The sequence below is a fragment of the Laetiporus sulphureus genome (genome assembly GCF_001632365.1).
Source record: "Laetiporus sulphureus 93-53 unplaced genomic scaffold LAESUscaffold_24, whole genome shotgun sequence".
Taxonomy (NCBI): domain Eukaryota; kingdom Fungi; phylum Basidiomycota; class Agaricomycetes; order Polyporales; family Laetiporaceae; genus Laetiporus; species Laetiporus sulphureus.
Window position 1 is genome coordinate 251,740 of NW_024468533.1, and position 17,873 is coordinate 269,612.

The window sequence follows — 17,873 nt, forward strand, 5'->3', positions numbered from 1 at the left end:
TCTTTGCCGTCACGGCGGACCTGAGTTGCTCCTTATAGAGCACCCAGTTTGATCCATCTTCCGCAAGGCAGGGGATCCTGACTGATGATTCATGATTGCTGAGCGACATCTCGTAGTGGCCGGTGGGGCTCATAACCTGTAAACGGATGGAAAAGGAGTGGACAGGAGGACACACGCTAGAGTCAAAGGCTTCAGCTCCTTGATGATAGAAGGACTATATTAGTAGTATGTACCTAGAGTCAACTACGATACATTAGTATGTAAGCTGCATTCATGCAGGACAGTATCGGTACTCATAGGCTTCAGCTCCTTGATGATAGAAGGACTGAAGCCCGCAGAACAAGCAAAGCGGGTGAAAACTCTTACGGGCGCTAATGCTCGATAAGTACATAAAAGGAAATATCAGCTGATAAGTCCATACTTAAGTATACTAGGCTTGATATTTCAACATACCCCTGGTTGAAACAGGGAATGGACCGTATGGCTCGAATCACCGGACCAAACATCTGCGTCGATCTTATGCGTAGCCACAACGAATTGGCCTTCTACCCACTATGCTTCTTCTGATCGACCATCATCATGAACGTGATCTCCGCTGATGCAATCGTGTCGGCATACCCCACACATCTTCTCAGCCGTCGCGGTATTTGCTCATACACCATCAGTGATTATCGGTAAGGCACTCACTGCAAGGAGAAAGCACAAAGACCGCAGTTTCTCATTCGACGACATCCGCACCATGTCCTGCACTCGCTGGAGCTGCCCTCACTGGTGATGGTTCTTCTCAGATGATGGATGCCTCAACCCTGTTTTCGACAATGCATGCACCCACACAGTCAGCGATGTTTCATAACGTGGCGGATCAGAGACTTACCCTGCTGTAGGCCGTGTACGGCAACAGAACGAGGGCCCAACGTCTGGGCGGGTCTCGAGATGACATGGAAGAAGTCTGGGACAGCTTCCCGTATCTGCAACATGTATTCATCATTTTACGATAATGCTCAATGTCGTTCGTTTCTTTAAGTGATTCATCCTAGTTGGCTCTTGCCTGCATTGTTGCTGTTCACCAACATGAGGCTGCAGAGATGTAATATAGAGCTACGTTCACATAAGTGATACACACCGCATCTTCTGCTACTGTGATTGAGTTTTCGTGTCATTTGGAACCGGTGCCCAGCGCCTCTTCAACCAAGTGACACCGCAGACATGAAGCGTTTTGCACACGTGGCAAATGCTTAGCAAATGTCGACAGGTTTTTTGTCTTTGTGATCTCAATTTGCTATGGTTCCTTCCTACATTCCATATTAAGTATTTGCATATAATATGTTGGAGGCAGAAATTTAAAATCATATATTTCAAGAAATGACACTATTTTCAAACTCATCAAATACATTTAAAAACTGAGTGCTGTTGAATGTAATCATACATTTTTGAATTCCAAACCATCACATGTATAAAATACCCAGTAGCAGACAAAGGTGTAATTATGCCTACATTCTACTTCCCTACTGAAGTCATTCTAACCAAGATTACTACAATGAAAGTCATTCGTAATTACACCTTCATCTGCTACTGGGTATTTTATACATGTGATGGTTTGGAATTCAAAAATGTATGATTACATTCAACAGCACTCAAATTCTAAATGTATTTGGTGAGTTTGAAAATGGTGTCATTTCATGATTTAAATTTCTGCCTCCAACATATTATATGCAAATACTTAATACAGAATGTGGGAAGGAACCATAGCAAATTGAGATCACAAAGGCAAAAAACTTGTTGACATTTGCTAAGCATTTGCCACATGTGCAAATCGCTTCATGTCTGCGGTGTGATAACTTGAAGCCACCGATGCGTCGCGGTCACGTGGTGGCGCTTCGGGATTCGGGAGTTGCTGCGTGGCGCGCGCGTGGCATTGCAGTACCGCACTACATCTTGGGATGAACGCCCACCCTCGTACTGGGAATCACCGTCGTATCGTGTTTACATAGTGCGGTACAATGTCCTCAAAGAGGCCTCGTGTTTCCGGCGGTTCGGATAAAGAGCCACAGAAAGGTGCGAAGCACCAGAGGATGGCGGATTACACGTTTTCCATACCGTCGCCACCATCTCCATCGATTTCTGAACATCCAAGTATGGCAGCAGCGGGAGATCCGAGCGACTTCGGCGTTACTTCAAAGAGTACCAATTTGAGAGGGCGAAAGAGGTTTCTGGCAGATCTAGAGGCTGTGCAGAGGGCATCTATCGAACATAGGGGCTTGAGGCTCACTGGTATGTCAGCATTTGGCCAACGATGAGTAGCAGCTCTCGTCATATGGCGAGTTTGTATAACGGCATATGCAGATATACAACTCGGAGAGGAGGAAGGGACATTCAACTGTCGCGTTTCGCGAACCGGTGGTGTGCATGTTCTTTCGCTGAACTTCCTAGTATCCGGTACGTGATGCCATCGCTTGGTTAGAGTATGTAGTCAGAACCGTTTTTCAGACACATCTGAGTACCCTAGCGACCATGTGCTGTTCTGTTATTCATCAGATGAACCCGTTCCCGAACAATTCAAGGAAGCAATTGATGAAATCCCACGCCAGGGAGCCCTTAGCCTTAGGCACACATTAGACGGGCTTCTTACCACCTTTGCTAAGATTTTGAATAGAGAACCACACTCAGTCGACGAAGAAGAGGATCAAGATGAAGAAGAAGACGTAGATGGAATATTTGAAGATTATGACACTTACTCGGAGGACAATCTCGGTATCACAGCCAAGAACAAGAGCAATATCGACATGAATCTCATGCAACGGTGAGTTTTCAACATTTTCATCTTATGCAATGATCCGTGATTCTCTCTGCTCAGAGATTTCAATGAGATGATCGTCTGGAATTATCGGCCTGGCTACATTTCCTTCGGGACAGACGAGTTTATACTTTCTGTCTCGCTGCCAGTGGTCGCGCTCACCCGAGACATTCCTGCTCGTGCGTTGATGGCATGGGACCGTCGGTTGCTATCCCAGAGCCAGCACCTGACAATGCTCATTTCGGGTATGCGAGGCACTTATCCCGTTCTCGAGCGTGATGGCATCCTGCACCCAGAAGCTTCTATGCGAGATGCCATCTTGCAGTTCCGGGTCGGACTCACTCCCAACTACAAGCCCACGAAGCAGGACGCCATGGATGCAGTACGCGTGTTCAGAATGAAACAAGAGGTTCAAAACCTCAAATCAAATTCAAAAGCACAAACCGCTTCTGCTGTTGGTGCTCCTGTATCATATGATGGCGACGACGCCTCTGAAAACAACGACGAGGAGCCACAGCCCGATCCGTCAACTTTCCAGTCATTCAGTCTGAGCGCATCGCTCGAGTCGCTAATGAATGACTATTTCCTCCGTGTCATGCAGCTACGGCTGAAGTATGACCTAGGATGGGCAGGCGCAGAAATGCTATGCTGGCAAGCTGAGAAGATGCAGCAAAGGCCAGAGGATGCCTTAAATTTTGTCTGGATGGTAATGTTTCTCGAGTGTTGGATTGTGGATCAGCAACTGATGCGACACTCCAGCATGTACGAGCAGCTGACGAACAAGAGGCGGTTTTGCAACAAAGCTACAATCTACCTCCGGATCCACTTCTCTCTGGTCAGTCTGACGGACACATCAACCTGCCCTTGTTGGCATTCTGCTATCTAATTCGTCGACTGATGGTGCGTGGGCAAGCTTGGCTCCGCCTTAATGTCGAACGCTGAGATATGGTCAAGCTTTGTTCTCGCTACTGCATTGTGTGTCATGATAGGCTGAACACAGAGTACGAAACGTTGAAGCCATACGTCTGTGACTCGAGGCTCTGTACTTACCAATACTACTTCCTGAATCGTGGTCTGTCGCTTGAGGTCCGTCTTCTGAGCTTAGACCATAAGTTCCTGCAAACTCGCTTACACCATTCGCCGCAGTACGAGATTCGTGCCAACCCCGAGGTTGTCGACCTTCTTGTCTCGTTAGCCTTCGTGGCAGCGCGGGAAGGGGCACTTGATAATCCCTTGCCCATCGGAATGGGTCTTCGAGTGGCCAACCCCGGAGGCGCACCGACGGGCGAGCCCGATAGCCTTTGCGACTTCGACACTTTGACTCTACCACAGGTACAGCAGTTCTGCATATCATGCTTGTCGATGCGGTCGACTGACCTCTCCAACAGATGCAGTCAGCCATAGCGAACCTCATACAGACTTTGCCTCCAGTACGTCCTGTCACTTATTCCTTTGATCTCAGTGCCGGCACAGATCGTGATTTCTGCCTGTAGATTGCGGATGTAAAGAAGTTTCTAGATAAACATGATACCATTGGTAAGGCGAAGCCGAGGCTTCACGACATGAACCCCCAGACCCCTAGTGCCGCTTGGCTGGTGCTTCGGTGGTACAGTGTTACCCCGATTGTTTTGAGCGAATCAGCATTACTGATGACAAACAGGTGTATTGCATCATGCACAGCTCATGTGGAGGAGCTAAGCCCTGTGGATTGCATCCAGGGCATCGGTGCGTGACGTCCGATCTGGCCGCATTTTCAGCTAACACAATTTGTGGACTGCTTCTAGATTCTACTTGGAGACAGTTTCGCTTCAGCATAGGAGCTCCTGATGTAGAAGCCCGATTCAAGACTGCGTTGAAGGCGGCCCAGAACCAGGATCCCAACGCCTTAGACTATCCTGCGCTCTACGTTCGTATTACACCTGCGGCTTTTCACAGGCAATCTAATTATGTTTGTAACAGGCTTTCCATGGCTCTCCGCTGAAGAATTGGCATTCAGTGAGTCGACTCTGTCGCTGATGTGTTCCAGCTAAGTCTCGCAGATCATCCGCCATGGCCTATGGTATAAGACTATTGCTAACGGTCGGGCGTACGGTGACGGTACGTTAGGATGTGATTTATCGTTGCGCAGGCTAATGGTGCACAGGCGTGTACTTTTCAAAGGAAGGATCTCTCTCGATGCAAACGTATGCCAGGACGAGCACGTCGTGTTGGTCGAACAGTTCGATCGGTGCTCAGCAGTGCTGTGCTCTGGCAGAAATCGTGAACCTTCCACAACAGTTTGTCAGGACAAACCCATTTTTCGTCGTGAAGGATACCGAATGGATTATGTGGTACGTCACGGATCTCGAGTGATTTGCAGCAAGATTATAACTGCAGAGCGCTCGATCTCTCAGCCGTTATCTCCTTGTAAAATCGGCTTCAAACACCGAGGAGGTTCCAGAGGATAATACTGAGACGGAAGTTGAGCAGGAAGTGATCCCATTTGTCCCCTTGGATCCACGTCATCCCATCACTATGTCCACGGCGTCGATTCGCATTCCAGATCCCTCTTACAAGCTCGTGAAGCTTCTCGAGGTCCGTCAGCAAGAGCAATCCGATGCAATGGACCTCTTCGATGAAGACGACATGAGAGTATTTGATTATCAAGCGGTCGCTCCGGATCCTGCAGTATGCGAAGAGCCCACCAATGCGGACGACTGGGTTCACGATGCTGCCTGGGTCAACGCGACTGTTGAACATTTACTGCCTCCGCCCAGCGAGGCGACTCCACAGGCGACCATGGCGCTGCAGAAGGAGTTGAAATCCATGCTCCGCGAACAAGAAAAAGCGAAGAGCCTGAGGGAGCTCGGCTGGTATATGCCTCCTGATCTGATCGGCGATAATCTCTTCCAGTGGATTGTCGAGTTGCATTCGTTTGAGAAAGAGTTACCGATCGCGAAGGACATGGAAGCCCAGTTCGTTTTCGGAAGAGTTGCTGTGGGGCAATTTGCTAAAAGCTGATTTGACAGAGGTATCAATTCTATCGTATTCGAGATACGCTTTCCACCGAGCTATCCGCATGCGCCGCCTTTCTTCCGTATCTTGAAACCGCGGTTCCTTCCCTTCATACGTGTAAGGTAGTTTCCTTGTGCCATATATGCTTAGCTGAACATCAACAAATCAGGGCGGAGGAGGCCATGTCACTGGTGGTAAGTTGCCCGCTTGTTCACATATTTGCCGAAGTGAAACATTTTGACTTGTACAGGAGGATCGATGTGCATGGATCTGTTGACTGCAGATGGTGAGTTACATTTCGCAAAGCAAATTCATCTACAATTACTAAGGTGCCGTTAGGCTGGCTACCAAGCTACAGGTGAAAACATGCCTTGGTCCACTTGGCACGCTCGCAAGCTAATTTCGCTGCAAGCATATCCGCGATCTTGCTGCAGATAAAGCTGGCGATATCAAACCTCGATCCACGACCTGCTCGCCTTGCGAGTAACTGGGATCAGTTCGTCTTCCTACCGTTCGCACGTCATTTCCAGCTCACTGTGGTCTGCTACCAGGGCCTATAACATGAACGAGGCTCTCGAAGGATACAAGAGAGCCGCGAATACCCACGGTTGGAAGGTAAGATAGCAATTAGCTCAGGAGACGATTTCATCTAATCTGCTCTATAGATCCCTCAAGGTCTTGAACGTCTTGCGTTGAACTGAGTGTCCTTGTTTTGCCAGCATATGTCCCATCCTCTGTACAACTTCTGTGTATTCATACCATTGCTGTCGTTATGTAGATGTGAGATATGTGAAACATTATTGACCAGAGCAATGCTTCAGCTCGGGCAAAAGAAAGGACCCAGTAGCCCCGGGGAGATCTGGGGTGGTCATACAGCGTATGCTCAGAACTAAAGAATGTCGAGCAGTGTACTGTCAAGGCTGCGTGGTTGGTGCGGATCAGTTGCGCGTCAACATCGCGTATTACAGCGCCGATGTCGTTCTGCTGCGGAACGGTGGCTGCAGAACCGTCCGTTAAGTACAATCATTCATACTGAGATGCACTGAACATCATCTGTATCAGAACATTGAGCGATCCCTTATCTCAATCGAAGGAAATGGAATTGTTATCGTCAACGATGATAGAAATATGTTTACACAGGAGCGACTCTGCTAGACAGTAGGTCGGGAATATAATTGACAGATAACTCAACAAGCAAACGCAAACGCACAGCGACATATTAGAATAAATGTTAGGACGTGTGAGAGTGGCCCATAGCGCAAATCGCGGCACTTCGTCGTGAGAGGCGATCGACGATGGGAGTCAGCCGCTGAAGGGACAGGGTCACAGACAGGAGGCATAGTACCAGAGAGAGGACCAAAGACAAATTCGAGAGAATCGAGGTACGAGGTTGTACCGAAAAGAAAAGAAACGAGAATAATCGCCGTAGATAGCTGGGACCGTTCGTCGAGAACTAATAGTGGACAGTCCCGTGATGTGTTCAGCGTCGGAAGTACAACCATACACAGTACATCGAATTCAGATCGGTTAGATTGGGACGACGGGTTGCTTGCTTGTGAAACCCAGTGGCAAATCCGCCGAGTTTACTGCGCAGTGCCAAAGTGCACATTCTCTTCGCCGAGGTGCGTTTCCTCCGCAGATGTGGCAAAACTCTGCCTCTGCGCATCGACCGCGGCAGACGTGCGTGGCTCTGGCGTAGTCGGATACAGGGACTCAGGTGAAGCCGGCGGGGGTGGGTGCGGCGCAGCAGCATCTGGAGGTGATGCAGGCGTGTAAAGTATACGCATCGTGCCGCTCCCTAGATTTGCAGCGGGCGGAAGCAGTGCAAGAGCTGCTGAGGGAGGCGGTGAACGTAGCGTTTGGTCAGCATAGGCACGAAGCATGGCGTCCGGGGACATCGCTGCAGAGACATAGGGGATGGTGCTCGCGATCGGAGATACGGTGGACTGGTGGACTGGCTCAGGTGCAGTGGGTAAGGTAGTGTGCTGGGAAGGTGGCAACGTGGAAGCGCCAGGGAAAACCATCTCGTCCTCTGCGCTGGACCTGCCGGTACGCATCACTAAAGAAGAGCATAAGTAACATGCAAGAGTATTCGTTGTTGTGGACTCACTAGATAAGGCAGGGAGAACTGCATCCATGCTCGTACGCGGCGGTACGTCCTGACCAGCCATACGCGCCCGAATGTCGTCTACTGTTAAAGTCATGGGACCCTCCGTTTGCGTGGGCGACATCTCTCCGGGATCTCGCGTGTAGGCATCCGGAAGCGGAGGGACATGGTCAGCATGGAATGCCCGCGTGCGGCGGTATTCTGAGGACGGACGCGTATCCGGCGCGAAGGACACCCGCGAGACACGCGATGTTCTGTCCGCGGCGCTGTACGCCGACGTGCGCACGTTCGGGCGCACCTGCGCCATGTGCGGCGCTGAGAAGTCCAAACTTGGCTTCTCCGTCATCATCTGCACCCCGCGCGTGCCGATGCCCGCATGCCCGCTTTCCACCGCAAATGTGCTCGAAGAACGGATGTTGCTGAGCGAAAACGACGAGCGGTTCTCCGGGGAGGTCGACGTGCGCTCGGACACATGCATGCTGTTCCGAATCGCCGCCGTCGCGCCCGCCGTAGTGACCGACTTCCACTCCGACGAGATGGTCGACATGCGCTTGTCAATCGCAACGCTGAACCGCTTCCGCTCGCTCCTGCCTTTCTTCCGACTTCGCCATACGTACACGCCAACCACGATGGCGATGACCACCAGTAGTGGCAAGATCACCGCCGCAGCGGTTTTACCACCGGAGAGTCCATGAGAGGTGGATGGGACGTTGTCTACCTTCGTGATCGCCTCAGATGAGCTGTCTTGAGAGGTACTGCTATTCTGGCTTCCGCTGTAGGTCATATTGAAGATGGGACCTGCGGGGAGGGTCGCCATGAAGAGGGTATCGCCGGACTCGATAATCTCGAGCTGTAGACGGACACTCGACGTTGAATTCCACCAAGATGGCTGAAATGTTGTGTTATAGCTGCCAAATGCATAGTCGACTCCCTCCCACGCGTGTATTCGCGGCGTTTCTGTGTCCGGGGCGAACAGGTATATGTCCACAGCCGTCGTGTTCAAGCAGGAAGTATCCCAGGTGATGTTGACCTGACTGGTCGACGAGATGACATCCCCCGAGCTGGGAGACTTGTAAAATCCTCCAGAAGAGCAGGCTGCAAAGACTTCAGGTACATCCATTGGACGTCTGCTGCTAGGACTCACTGTCGCGTTTCCTGCTGGAACGCAGAACATGTCCTGAGCGGATCTTCTTCATACCAATCGCCATTCTGTTGTTCAGAGGTGTGCCGCAATAGCTTAAAGAGAGTATTGTACAGGGAGCGTGAGCAATAAAAAGGAGCGCAGAGCGGCGAGAACGTCGAGAATAATAGCGGCGACAAGGATCGCAACGACGACGGCCGCGAACAAGGATGTCAGCCACGCCCAACGCCCAAAATGGCAACTGGCATCAAAGTCCAGAATTCAACTCGTCGAACTACGCGGTCTAAACGTTCCGTGGTCGCACAACCTTTGCTGAGTACTGGTTTCAAAAGAGGTATAATCATTGAACGATGAAAAAAATGAAGAAAACATATTGTACGCCAGATCAAGACACAGTCCCGCGGTGGACCCACATGGGTGTCGACTATCCAAACATATTCCGAACAGACATGCCACACTCGATGCTTCACCGGAGTGTTGGTGACCGTGACGATTTCCTCCCCGGCAAGTCAAGAGGCCTAGGCTCCACCAAACCCTCGCTTGACTCTATTCCATCAGCCTTGATCGCCACCGCCTGTTCGGGACTTCCATACGAATACGGCGCCAAGCGAATATTCTCGTCGCTCAGGTCCACGTCAGCTCCGTACGACGTGTACGGGCGGCCGTTCGCAGCGACGCCAAACGCCTCATCGAAGTTCATCCGTGTGAACGGCTTGCCGTCCGCGTCGACCGTGGTGACGCGCGGGCCGCGCGTGTACGGCTTGTGCCGCATGTAGTCCCAGAAGAACTTGAGCGAGCCGACGATCTCGACACCGAAGTCGCCTAATAGAAGATGGGATGGTTAGTAAGGGAACGTGTGAAGACGATGATAGACGCCTATTTACTGTAGTTGATGCTGAGAGAGGGTTTGTGAGTGAGGAGCTGCTTCAACAGTCGAGAATTTACTCACCTATCCCAGAGTGGCCGCCAAATTCTCGTGGTCACACCCGACTGCTTGTATTCAGATGCGGAAAATGACCACAACATGAAGCCCGAGAAGAACACCATCTATTACTCAAGATCAGTTTGCGAAACACAAACACGGGACACATGATAATACCGACGCACTTCAATACAAGTGGCTAGGGCGTTCAGACCGTCCGCGATGTTCGTCTCCGTCCAGTATTCCGTTGCTGATGGAAAGAATGTGTGATGAAAAGTGTACTCTCGAAGCCAGCGACGACGTACCATGGATGACTCTCCCTTCGAGTGCATCGAACTGAAGATAATTAAGCGCTCTCATTTAACGCAGAAGCAATGTGCACTCACAACCAGACCTTGATAGAACGTGAACATGACAATGAGTTTGATGGAAAGGAACTTCGAGAGCGGCCGTTTGCCTTGCAACTCTTCTTTCGTGAGAGCATAGAAGATGATAAGGCCGTACAGAGCGATGCTGAGAAGTTGTATTCAAGTTGACACGCATGAGGCTAGGCAGTTGGGACAGAAAGCTCAGAATGCATACGTTATACTGACGCCATCAACCACCTCGAGATACGCATTCGCAGTCTTGAAACTCCAAGATCCAGATTCGCATAGGACACCCTCTGCTTGACAGATGATGCCGACAATCGATATTACTACGACACCGGCGAGATACTGAGCATCAACGAAGTAAACTTGTCGACCACGTGCTGTGGCAACTCACGCGGCCTAATGATCACATATTGGAGAACAGACCACTGTATATCGCGGTGAGTAGGCTATATTTTCATACGTACCAGACAACGAGACTACCTTGAGGGTATACATGAAGTAGGCCTACGCGCCGAGGTGAGCAATGAGACATTCACACTCGCTCAATACATACCTTGGTCGGTCTGTATCTCAAGCAACAAAACTAACATTTCATAAGCAACGATAGTAGCGGTCGCGGAGAGTTGAAGACAAACCGGAAGAGGCAGTTTTTTCTTCTCCTTACTTGATATTGCGTTGTCGACATTGTGGTCTTTCGTCGTTGCAGCAACGTACTCAATGAGTAGGAGTCTAGCGATTGTCAGATAGGCGTGTGGGGGTAGAGATGAGGTACCCACAGGAAGGCGCTAAGGGTTACGGACTGGGCGTCTGGTCAGGCTCCTACTGGCCTTCATCTACGATCATCACACACCTCATACGCTGGTAATGGAATTAAGAATCAGGTAGAAGCGCTGAAGTCACACAACGCACCAGATTCAATGAGCGAGTAGTATGTGTAGCTTCGGAAGTATCGGTACGAGAAGAAGGATATCACAGCATACACAGCAGGCATGTACAGGACCCGGAGGCTGTGGCAAATCATCATCATCCCAAAAGAATCAATGGGAGCGCAAAGAGGAAATGAGGGAGGAGCCGTACATCTGACGCTGCTCCCCAGGATTGGTATAATGTCTGCGAAGCCCGACATCAGCCTGTCACCACGGGGATCAAACTCAAGGGTTCTCACCTAGCATGTTGCAGCACGTTGATCACGGTGAGCAGAACCGTCTGATGAACGCGCGTTTATTCCGGTGAACTTTGCACAGCCACTCTATTCGCAAAGAAAAGACGTACAACCACTGCACAGACGCCAGCAATGAGCCAGCCTACTCGGTGCGCATCCCAATCGATGCCATTGTTGCTCCAGAAACTATCCTGCTCCACCGTCTCGCTGTTGTCGGATGGGCATAACGTTGAGTTCACCATTTACTGCGGCTAATCAACGAGTATCTTGTAATCGACCTGAGCGGAGAGTGGCTGAATAACAAAGTGTTCGTCGTCAAGGGGGATGTGGGTCGAACAAGACGCTTGAATATGAGCCCAGCGCAGATCGCAAAGATAAAATCGAGAGCAAAGAGGGTGTAGCACAGGTTTGAAGGAGCGCTGCCTTGTTGTCGCAGCCCGCTGCAAGAAGCACTAAATCCGATGCTGCGCAGCGGCTGAAACTAGCGAAGACTGGAGAAAACTGCCGACCCAGGCTTGCCGGTGGCGAGGTGAGCAGTGAACACAGCAAGCGAGCGTAGCCGAGAGTTCGCTTAGTCGCAATGGAACCGCTGGGTACGGCCACGGTCAGTGTACGAGAGCAAAGTGCAGGCAGCCACCGTAACCGAAGACGGGATAGTAGATCTCAGATTTTGGCGCCGAACGCAAGTCGCACAGATGCACTTACTACAAAAGCTTTCATATATGCGCTTCGACCCACCAGTGGTTTGTTACTGCTGCATGAAACTGAAAGTTTCTCCGCCAGAGAATGCGTTTCTGATTCACAGTGCCGCTAGTATGTATTGTTGTTGAACACCGTAAACTTTCGATCACATTTTACTAGCCACGCAGCGTCCACTGCAATAATCACTTGTGCACGACTTGCGCTGCGTCATATCTCGCATTGTTGCTTCCAAGTGTTCATTGTGTACCACGATAGTGCAAATATGGCTATACTAACGAATAATTCCTTAGCTGATCATGATCGGACTGAGAATGCTGCGATGTAGAGCCGTCAAATTGGACATCGCGAAACAGGGAGTTGGGGTTCCAGGTGATCAATCAACGTGCTTTTTTTTTTGACTCTGGCCAAGTCGTATCGTATTTTATGACGCTTTATTAACAAAAAGCACAGCAATGTCGAGCATTTTTCTTGGCCAGCGTCTGATCAAAGCCGTAGATGACGCGTTGTTTGGGCCACTGATGCGGCAGCCTGCAAGCCGCAGGAGAGTATGATGTGTTCGCTCGGCAACCAGCAAAGACGTTAATCAGCGGCCGACCCGGGAAATCTCAGGCTGACTCACTGGTCGCTGCGGGAGTCCTATAAATCTACCTGATGTGTCCTCGCCCAACGTTAACATCACGAAGCATCTTCCTCTTGAACTCCTCCGCAATATCCATCAGCAAATAAGATGACTCCGTCGCACTACAACCGTATCATCCTCGTACAGAGACCCACAGGGCCCGTGGATTCGTCCACCTTTCGACAGGAAACCCTGCCTTTTGACCTTAAGCCTGGAGATGGCCAAGTCCTCATACGCATCCAATATCTCTCCGTTGATCCTGCGCTGCGCATGCTGCTCGACGATATAAAGTCATTTACCACGCCGACGCAGATAGGCGAACCCGTCCGGTGCATAGGGGTCGGCACTGTTGTCGAGTCCGGCAAGAACAGCCCTCTTGTCCCGGGTGACATCGTTAGCGGATTTGTCGGTGAGCGATCTGTCTATGCACTCTTGGCCTACAAAGTGCAGTCGCTGATGAAGAAACGTAGGATGGACGGAGTATGTCGTAGCTGATGCCGAACAGTTCACCAAGGTCGTGTAGGTTGTCACAAAAATGTGCTCACTAGCAGACACTTCCTGAGCTTTGTCAAGTGTACCAGATGACGCTAATATTGTCGACGCGTTAGGAGCCCTGGGCCATATCGGTTTGTGTTTTAGCTCTTGTTTCGGAGCTATGCTCACAAACCGTGCACAGGGCTCACTGCTTACTTCGTGTGTCGAACGTTATTGCGTCACCGGGCCAACCTACTCACAGCGCTCGATCCAGGGTCTCATAGATGTCGGCAAAATCCAGGCCGGCGAGACTCTGCTCGTCTCCGCTGCCGCAGGGGCCACCGGATCGCTCGTCTGCCAGCTCGGTCTTGCGAAAGGCGCCAAAGTCTACGGCATTGCGGGCTCGCAGGCTAAGTGCGAATATCTCGAGAAGACGGTCGGCGTGACCAAGGCGTTCAACTACAAGAGCCCGACATTCCACGAGGCCCTCGCCAAAGAGATTGGCGGCTTCGATTTGTTCTTTGACAATGTCGGCGGAGATATGCTCGACTTTGCACTGACGCTGATGAACACGCATGCGCGTGTCGTGTTGTGCGGTAAGATGAGTCCACGCCTCTCGTCCTCATTGACTGACAACTCCTCTATGCGATGATACAGGAAGCATTTCTGAGTACAGTAAGCATCTTCACGTTTCACCGACCGTGCTGTCTTGATAAATTGTCCATGATAGACTCGACGCAGCTCAAGCCGCTTACGAACCACGTCCAGCTGCGCATGAAGCGTGCCAAGATGGAGGGATTCAGTTTGTAAGTACTAACGCCACCACGTTCAGCCGACACCTCTCCCACGCGTCGTCATTCTGCAGAATCGACTATCTCCCGCGCTTAGCCGAAGGCAAACAGTATCTGGCGGAACTGATGAAGCAAGGGAAGTTGAAACAGCAATATCATATCGTCAATGGTCTGGAGAACGCGCCGAAGGCGCTGGGCATGCTATTCACTGGCGAGAACAAAGGGAAGCTGTACGTCCTTTGACAGCGGAAACGTCTGTTCTGTGGGCTGACTGAGGTTCTCTTAGCATTTTGAAGGTGGCAGATTGATGAGATATCAAGGTCTTTTGAAGCGTCTGTATTTGTATTGCGGCTCGTGTAACCTCATAAACCACTTCGAAATCGTCGGTCTTGATGTATAAATTCGCCAGGTATGGCCTTAGCCAAGCAGCTCTGCGGTTATGTAGTGCTTCTGGATCCTCGTTTTGTGCACGCAGCTACTAACACTGCTGTGCGGGAGGCACGCCACTGAGAGCCGGAAGTCTCATCCAAGTCGTTATTGATGTTGCCTGCTGGCTGGTTTGAAGATTTCTCGTGCAATCGCCTTCGATTTCCGGCTGACCGCCATAGCACCCTGCACGCGTTGATGATGCCCCTTCTCAGCTCTCGATGTCGTCGAATGACATGTCAATGATCGTCGGACTCAAGGCTCGAAAATAAATCTACGAAAAGAGACGGTTCGTACCCTGCTGCCCTATCCAACAAATCTTACGTCGTGACAACGCAGCGTACCCGTCTATACGTCAGATTCCCTCCCTTTCGGGTATGTTTACATCAACACCATGACTCCACTGTGCCAATTCAGCTTCTGCGCTGCTCGCAGGTAGAATAACAAAAGAATTTATTAGTTCTTCGACTTCGCAGTTCCCTTTGCCGTCCCCTTTGCGGCCAGTTTTTTGGCCTGTTTTTTTTTTGGCCTAAAGAACACACTGATTAATCTGAGAATAAGAAATACACGCACGGCTCTACACCTCACCGGAGACGATGCCGCTTTGACAGGAACCGAGCCTTTGACTGCAGTGGGTTTATTTTCTTAGCCTACGGTCAGTGGTTACGGTTCAGCCCTTCCTTGGTCCACTTATGTAGGTTGGCTCGGCCATCGATGCTGACCGTAGGTGTAGGTTAACCTTCCTCACAGAATCGGATGTCCTCGTGATCTTAGGATGTGCTTTGGTGGATGCTCCCGTTGCCGCTGCAGTTATCGTCTGCGTGACGGTCGTATTGCGCACGTTGATGAGGTTCACGGCGGTGACACCCAGCTTGAACGAGGACATGTTTCTTATCGATCTCAAGCGCTAGCAAGACGTTCAGCGAGGATTTAGCTTGTGCTTATGGGGGATGAAGAGAGGGCTGCTGCTGGGGTGATGCACATCCTTTATCTGCCGAAATACTGCCGCATGTGAGCAGCAGGAGATGAAAGAAGCCGAGGAGGCGCTTTCTTCAACGTGCATGTCGCGTTTTGGTCCCTCATAATGGCAACGCCTCGGACTGGGAATGCTGTTCACCGGCGAGAACAAACGAAAGCCGTACGTCCTTTGACAGCTGAATGGTCTGTTCTGTGGGTGGCTGACCGTCATACTAAGGCACGCTGCAAGCGTTGATGATGACTTCTCTGAGTCAATGTCCGGAATGAGTCTGACAAGTCAACGCGTCGTCTGGTTCTAAACCAGAGAAGAAAATTACAAAAAGTGACGGTTTGTACTCTGCTGCCCTATCCAACAAAGTGTACGCCTTGACAATGCAGCGTAGTACGCGCCTACACACCAGATTTCCTCCCTTTTCGATATTTTGGACATCAATTCCATGACTCTGGCGGTCCAATTCAGCCTCTTACTGCTCGCAGGCTGCGCGTAGAATAATTCGTGCAGAATAGTCCTTTAAAGCTTCGACATCGCCATTTCCTTCGGAGCCGGAGTCTTGGCGACGACTTTGACTGCAGTGGGCTTTTTACCCTACATCGGTAGTTATTCAGCCCTTAGTCCACTCGTCTAGGTTGGCACGGCCATCTGTACTCACCGTAGGCATAACCTTCTTCACAGAATCGGATGTCTTCTCCGGCGTAGGAGGAGTATCGGTATCAGTGGATGTTCCCGTTGCCGTTGCAGTTATCGTCTGCGTGACGGTCGTATTGCGCACGGAACGGAGGTTCACGGTGACATTCAGGTTGAACGAGGACATGTTTCTTATCGGCGTCAAGCGCTGGCAGGACGTTCAGCGAGGATTTAGCTTGTGCTGACGGTGGATGAAGAGAGGAATGTTGTTGGGGCGAGGCACATCCTTTATCTGCCGAAATACTGCCGCATGTGAGCAGCAGGAGATGAAAGAAGCCGAGGAGACGCTTTCTTCAACGTGCATATCGCGGTCTGGTCCCTCAAGATGGCAACGTTTCCGACACTGGGAATGCTGTTCACCGGCGAGAACAAAGGCCCGAAGCCGTACGCCCTTTCACAACGGAATGGTCTGTTCTGTGGGCTGACTGAGGTTCTCCCAGCATTGTGAAAGTGGCAGATTGATGAGACATCAAGATCATCTTCTGAAGCATCTGTATTTGTATTGCGGCTCGTGCAACCTCCTGAAACAGAGCTCAGGACGTCCACCAGCTACTTCAAAATCATTAGTCTTGACGTATCAGTCCGCTAGGTATGATCTTAGCCCAGCAGCCTCAGCTCGTTACGATCAACACAGGTCGCCGCGCAACTCTGACTGACGCACATCGCGAATGCGGTGCTGCTCGCGCAGCCAAGTGCATATCGCCCGAATGAGTTCCACAAGCGGATGTCGGTTGAACACGGACCCCGCTGCAGTTATGTATTGCTTCTGGATCCTCGTTTTGTTTAGACAGCGCCCAACACGGCTGTGCAGGTTTGAGAGCCGGAAACCTCATTCATGCAAAATTGTTCTTAATATTCCATGCTGACTGGTTTGAAGGCTTTTCATGCGATCACCTTCATCACCGGGGAATGCACGCGTTGTTCCTGGCGTTCTTAAACTTTGTACCGGAACGATAAGTCAATGGATCATCGGATTCAAGACTCGAGAATGATATTACGAAAAGAGGCGGTTCGTGCCTTGTTGGCCTATCCAACAAATTGTACGCCGTGACAATACGGCGAATGCGTCCGTACGTCAGATTCCCTCCCATTCGGTAATGTTAACATCGACATCATCACTGTATCGTGTCAACTCAGCTTCTGCGCCGCTCGCAGGTAGAATAACAACATACTCTGTTAGTGCTTCGACTTCGCAGCCCCCTTCGCTGCCTCGTTCGCGGCCGGCGTCTTGGCACCGGCCGGCCTTTTGGCCTGAAGAACACAATAAACTCCCGAATATGAAATGCACGCACGGCTCTATGCCTCACCTGAGACGATGCCGCTTTGACAGGAACCGAGCCTTTGACTGCAGTGGGCTTCTTAGCCTACGGCCAGTGGTTGTTCAGCCTCTTCCTTGGTCCACTCATGTAGGTTGGCTGGGCCATCTATGCTCACCCTAGGCGTAGATGCAGCTTTCTTTACAGAATCGGATGTCTTCGTGGTCGTTGGATGAGTAGAGGAGGATTGTCCCGCTGGTGTTCTTGCCTGCGTGACGGTCGTATTGTGCACGTTACTGACGTTCACGGTGACATTCAGCTTGAACGGGAAGGCCATGTTCCTTATCGACATCAAGGTACCGGCAGGACTTGTGCTGATGGTGGATGAAGGGAAGAATGTTGCTGGGGTGAGGCACATCCTTTATCTGCCGAAACACTGCCGCATGTG

General features: G+C 50.8%; 6 protein-coding genes across 6 annotated transcripts; 2 read left to right on the plus strand and 4 right to left on the minus strand.

Annotated features, from left to right (window-relative positions):
- Positions 1–1,933: 1,933 nt before the first annotated feature.
- LAESUDRAFT_726677 (uncharacterized protein) lies at positions 1,934–6,601 on the plus strand. The gene is made up of 22 exons (XM_040909080.1): positions 1,934–2,271; positions 2,344–2,436; positions 2,488–2,800; positions 2,855–3,500; positions 3,554–3,694; positions 3,749–3,880; positions 3,941–4,126; positions 4,183–4,224; positions 4,288–4,400; positions 4,455–4,519; positions 4,579–4,700; positions 4,754–4,789; positions 4,834–4,891; positions 4,938–5,124; positions 5,188–5,748; positions 5,803–5,905; positions 5,958–5,982; positions 6,039–6,074; positions 6,128–6,146; positions 6,201–6,284; positions 6,340–6,403; positions 6,454–6,601. The coding sequence occupies exons 1-22, from the start codon at positions 2,001–2,003 to the stop codon at positions 6,487–6,489; spliced, it is 3,333 nt and encodes a 1,110-aa protein (XP_040763479.1). The 5' UTR covers positions 1,934–2,000; the 3' UTR covers positions 6,490–6,601.
- A 770-nt stretch (positions 6,602–7,371) lies between these two features.
- LAESUDRAFT_759977 (uncharacterized protein) lies at positions 7,372–9,103 on the minus strand (the record flags this gene model as incomplete). The annotated part of the gene is made up of 3 exons (XM_040912666.1): positions 7,372–7,847; positions 7,899–8,990; positions 9,040–9,103. 3 exons carry the CDS (start codon positions 9,101–9,103, stop codon positions 7,372–7,374), a joined length of 1,632 nt encoding a protein of 543 aa, XP_040763480.1.
- A 313-nt stretch (positions 9,104–9,416) lies between these two features.
- Positions 9,417–12,118, minus strand: LAESUDRAFT_726679 (DUF300-domain-containing protein). Its single transcript, XM_040909081.1, has 17 exons — positions 11,605–12,118; positions 11,498–11,538; positions 11,410–11,442; positions 11,242–11,339; positions 11,183–11,190; positions 11,109–11,131; positions 10,968–11,061; positions 10,886–10,915; positions 10,813–10,836; positions 10,724–10,757; positions 10,541–10,655; positions 10,345–10,471; positions 10,264–10,294; positions 10,144–10,208; positions 9,986–10,083; positions 9,921–9,931; positions 9,417–9,858 (listed from the first exon to the last, which is right to left on the minus strand). Exons 1-17 carry the CDS (start codon positions 11,734–11,736, stop codon positions 9,503–9,505), a joined length of 1,320 nt encoding a protein of 439 aa, XP_040763481.1. The 5' UTR covers positions 11,737–12,118; the 3' UTR covers positions 9,417–9,502.
- Positions 12,119–12,707: 589 nt separating this feature from the next.
- On the plus strand, positions 12,708–14,606 carry LAESUDRAFT_213016 (NAD(P)-binding protein). Its single transcript, XM_040901608.1, has 9 exons — positions 12,708–13,224; positions 13,286–13,334; positions 13,389–13,441; positions 13,492–13,508; positions 13,564–13,885; positions 13,947–13,964; positions 14,020–14,095; positions 14,155–14,310; positions 14,367–14,606. Exons 1-9 carry the CDS (start codon positions 12,924–12,926, stop codon positions 14,386–14,388), a joined length of 1,014 nt encoding a protein of 337 aa, XP_040763482.1. The 5' UTR covers positions 12,708–12,923; the 3' UTR covers positions 14,389–14,606.
- A 1,134-nt stretch (positions 14,607–15,740) lies between these two features.
- Positions 15,741–16,362, minus strand: LAESUDRAFT_726686 (uncharacterized protein). The gene is made up of 2 exons (XM_040909082.1): positions 16,135–16,362; positions 15,741–16,070 (listed from the first exon to the last, which is right to left on the minus strand). The coding sequence occupies exons 1-2, from the start codon at positions 16,294–16,296 to the stop codon at positions 15,996–15,998; spliced, it is 237 nt and encodes a 78-aa protein (XP_040763483.1). The 5' UTR covers positions 16,297–16,362; the 3' UTR covers positions 15,741–15,995.
- Positions 16,363–17,112: 750 nt separating this feature from the next.
- LAESUDRAFT_813283 (uncharacterized protein) lies at positions 17,113–17,871 on the minus strand. The gene is made up of 4 exons (XM_040914470.1): positions 17,604–17,871; positions 17,477–17,533; positions 17,342–17,420; positions 17,113–17,287 (listed from the first exon to the last, which is right to left on the minus strand). Exons 1-3 carry the CDS (start codon positions 17,841–17,843, stop codon positions 17,346–17,348), a joined length of 372 nt encoding a protein of 123 aa, XP_040763484.1. The 5' UTR covers positions 17,844–17,871; the 3' UTR covers positions 17,113–17,287; positions 17,342–17,345.
- Between the last annotated feature and the right edge of the window lie 2 nt (positions 17,872–17,873).

Bases quoted from the DNA above. Each gene is read 5' to 3' on its own strand.
- LAESUDRAFT_213016 (XM_040901608.1), top strand. From the start codon at position 12,924: ATGACTCCGTCGCACTACAACCGTATCATCCTCGTACAGAGACCCACA. The intron at 13,335-13,388 runs GTAGGTTGTCAC...AGCTTTGTCAAG, and splicing joins GAACAGTTCACCAAGGTCGT to TGTACCAGATGACGCTAATA. The intron at 14,096-14,154 runs GTAAGTACTAAC...GTCATTCTGCAG, and splicing joins AAGATGGAGGGATTCAGTTT to AATCGACTATCTCCCGCGCT.
- LAESUDRAFT_726686 (XM_040909082.1), bottom strand. From the start codon at position 16,296: ATGTCCTCGTTCAACCTGAATGTCACCGTGAACCTCCGTTCCGTGCGC. The intron at 16,071-16,134 runs GTGAGTACAGAT...CTACCGATGTAG, and splicing joins TGAAGAAGGTTATGCCTACG to GGTAAAAAGCCCACTGCAGT.
- LAESUDRAFT_813283 (XM_040914470.1), bottom strand. From the start codon at position 17,843: ATGTGCCTCACCCCAGCAACATTCTTCCCTTCATCCACCATCAGCACA. The intron at 17,534-17,603 runs GTGAGCATAGAT...CACTGGCCGTAG, and splicing joins AAGCTGCATCTACGCCTAGG to GCTAAGAAGCCCACTGCAGT. The intron at 17,421-17,476 runs GTGAGGCATAGA...TGTGTTCTTCAG, and splicing joins TCAAAGCGGCATCGTCTCAG to GCCAAAAGGCCGGCCGGTGC.
- LAESUDRAFT_726677 (XM_040909080.1), top strand. From the start codon at position 2,001: ATGTCCTCAAAGAGGCCTCGTGTTTCCGGCGGTTCGGATAAAGAGCCA. The intron at 4,892-4,937 runs GTACGTTAGGAT...AATGGTGCACAG, and splicing joins CGGTCGGGCGTACGGTGACG to GCGTGTACTTTTCAAAGGAA. The intron at 6,404-6,453 runs GTAAGATAGCAA...TCTGCTCTATAG, and splicing joins CGAATACCCACGGTTGGAAG to ATCCCTCAAGGTCTTGAACG.
- LAESUDRAFT_726679 (XM_040909081.1), bottom strand. From the start codon at position 11,736: ATGGTGAACTCAACGTTATGCCCATCCGACAACAGCGAGACGGTGGAG. The intron at 10,916-10,967 runs GTTTGTCTTCAA...ATGAAATGTTAG, and splicing joins AGAAAAAACTGCCTCTTCCG to TTTTGTTGCTTGAGATACAG. The intron at 10,837-10,885 runs GTATGTATTGAG...CTCGGCGCGTAG, and splicing joins TGAGATACAGACCGACCAAG to GCCTACTTCATGTATACCCT.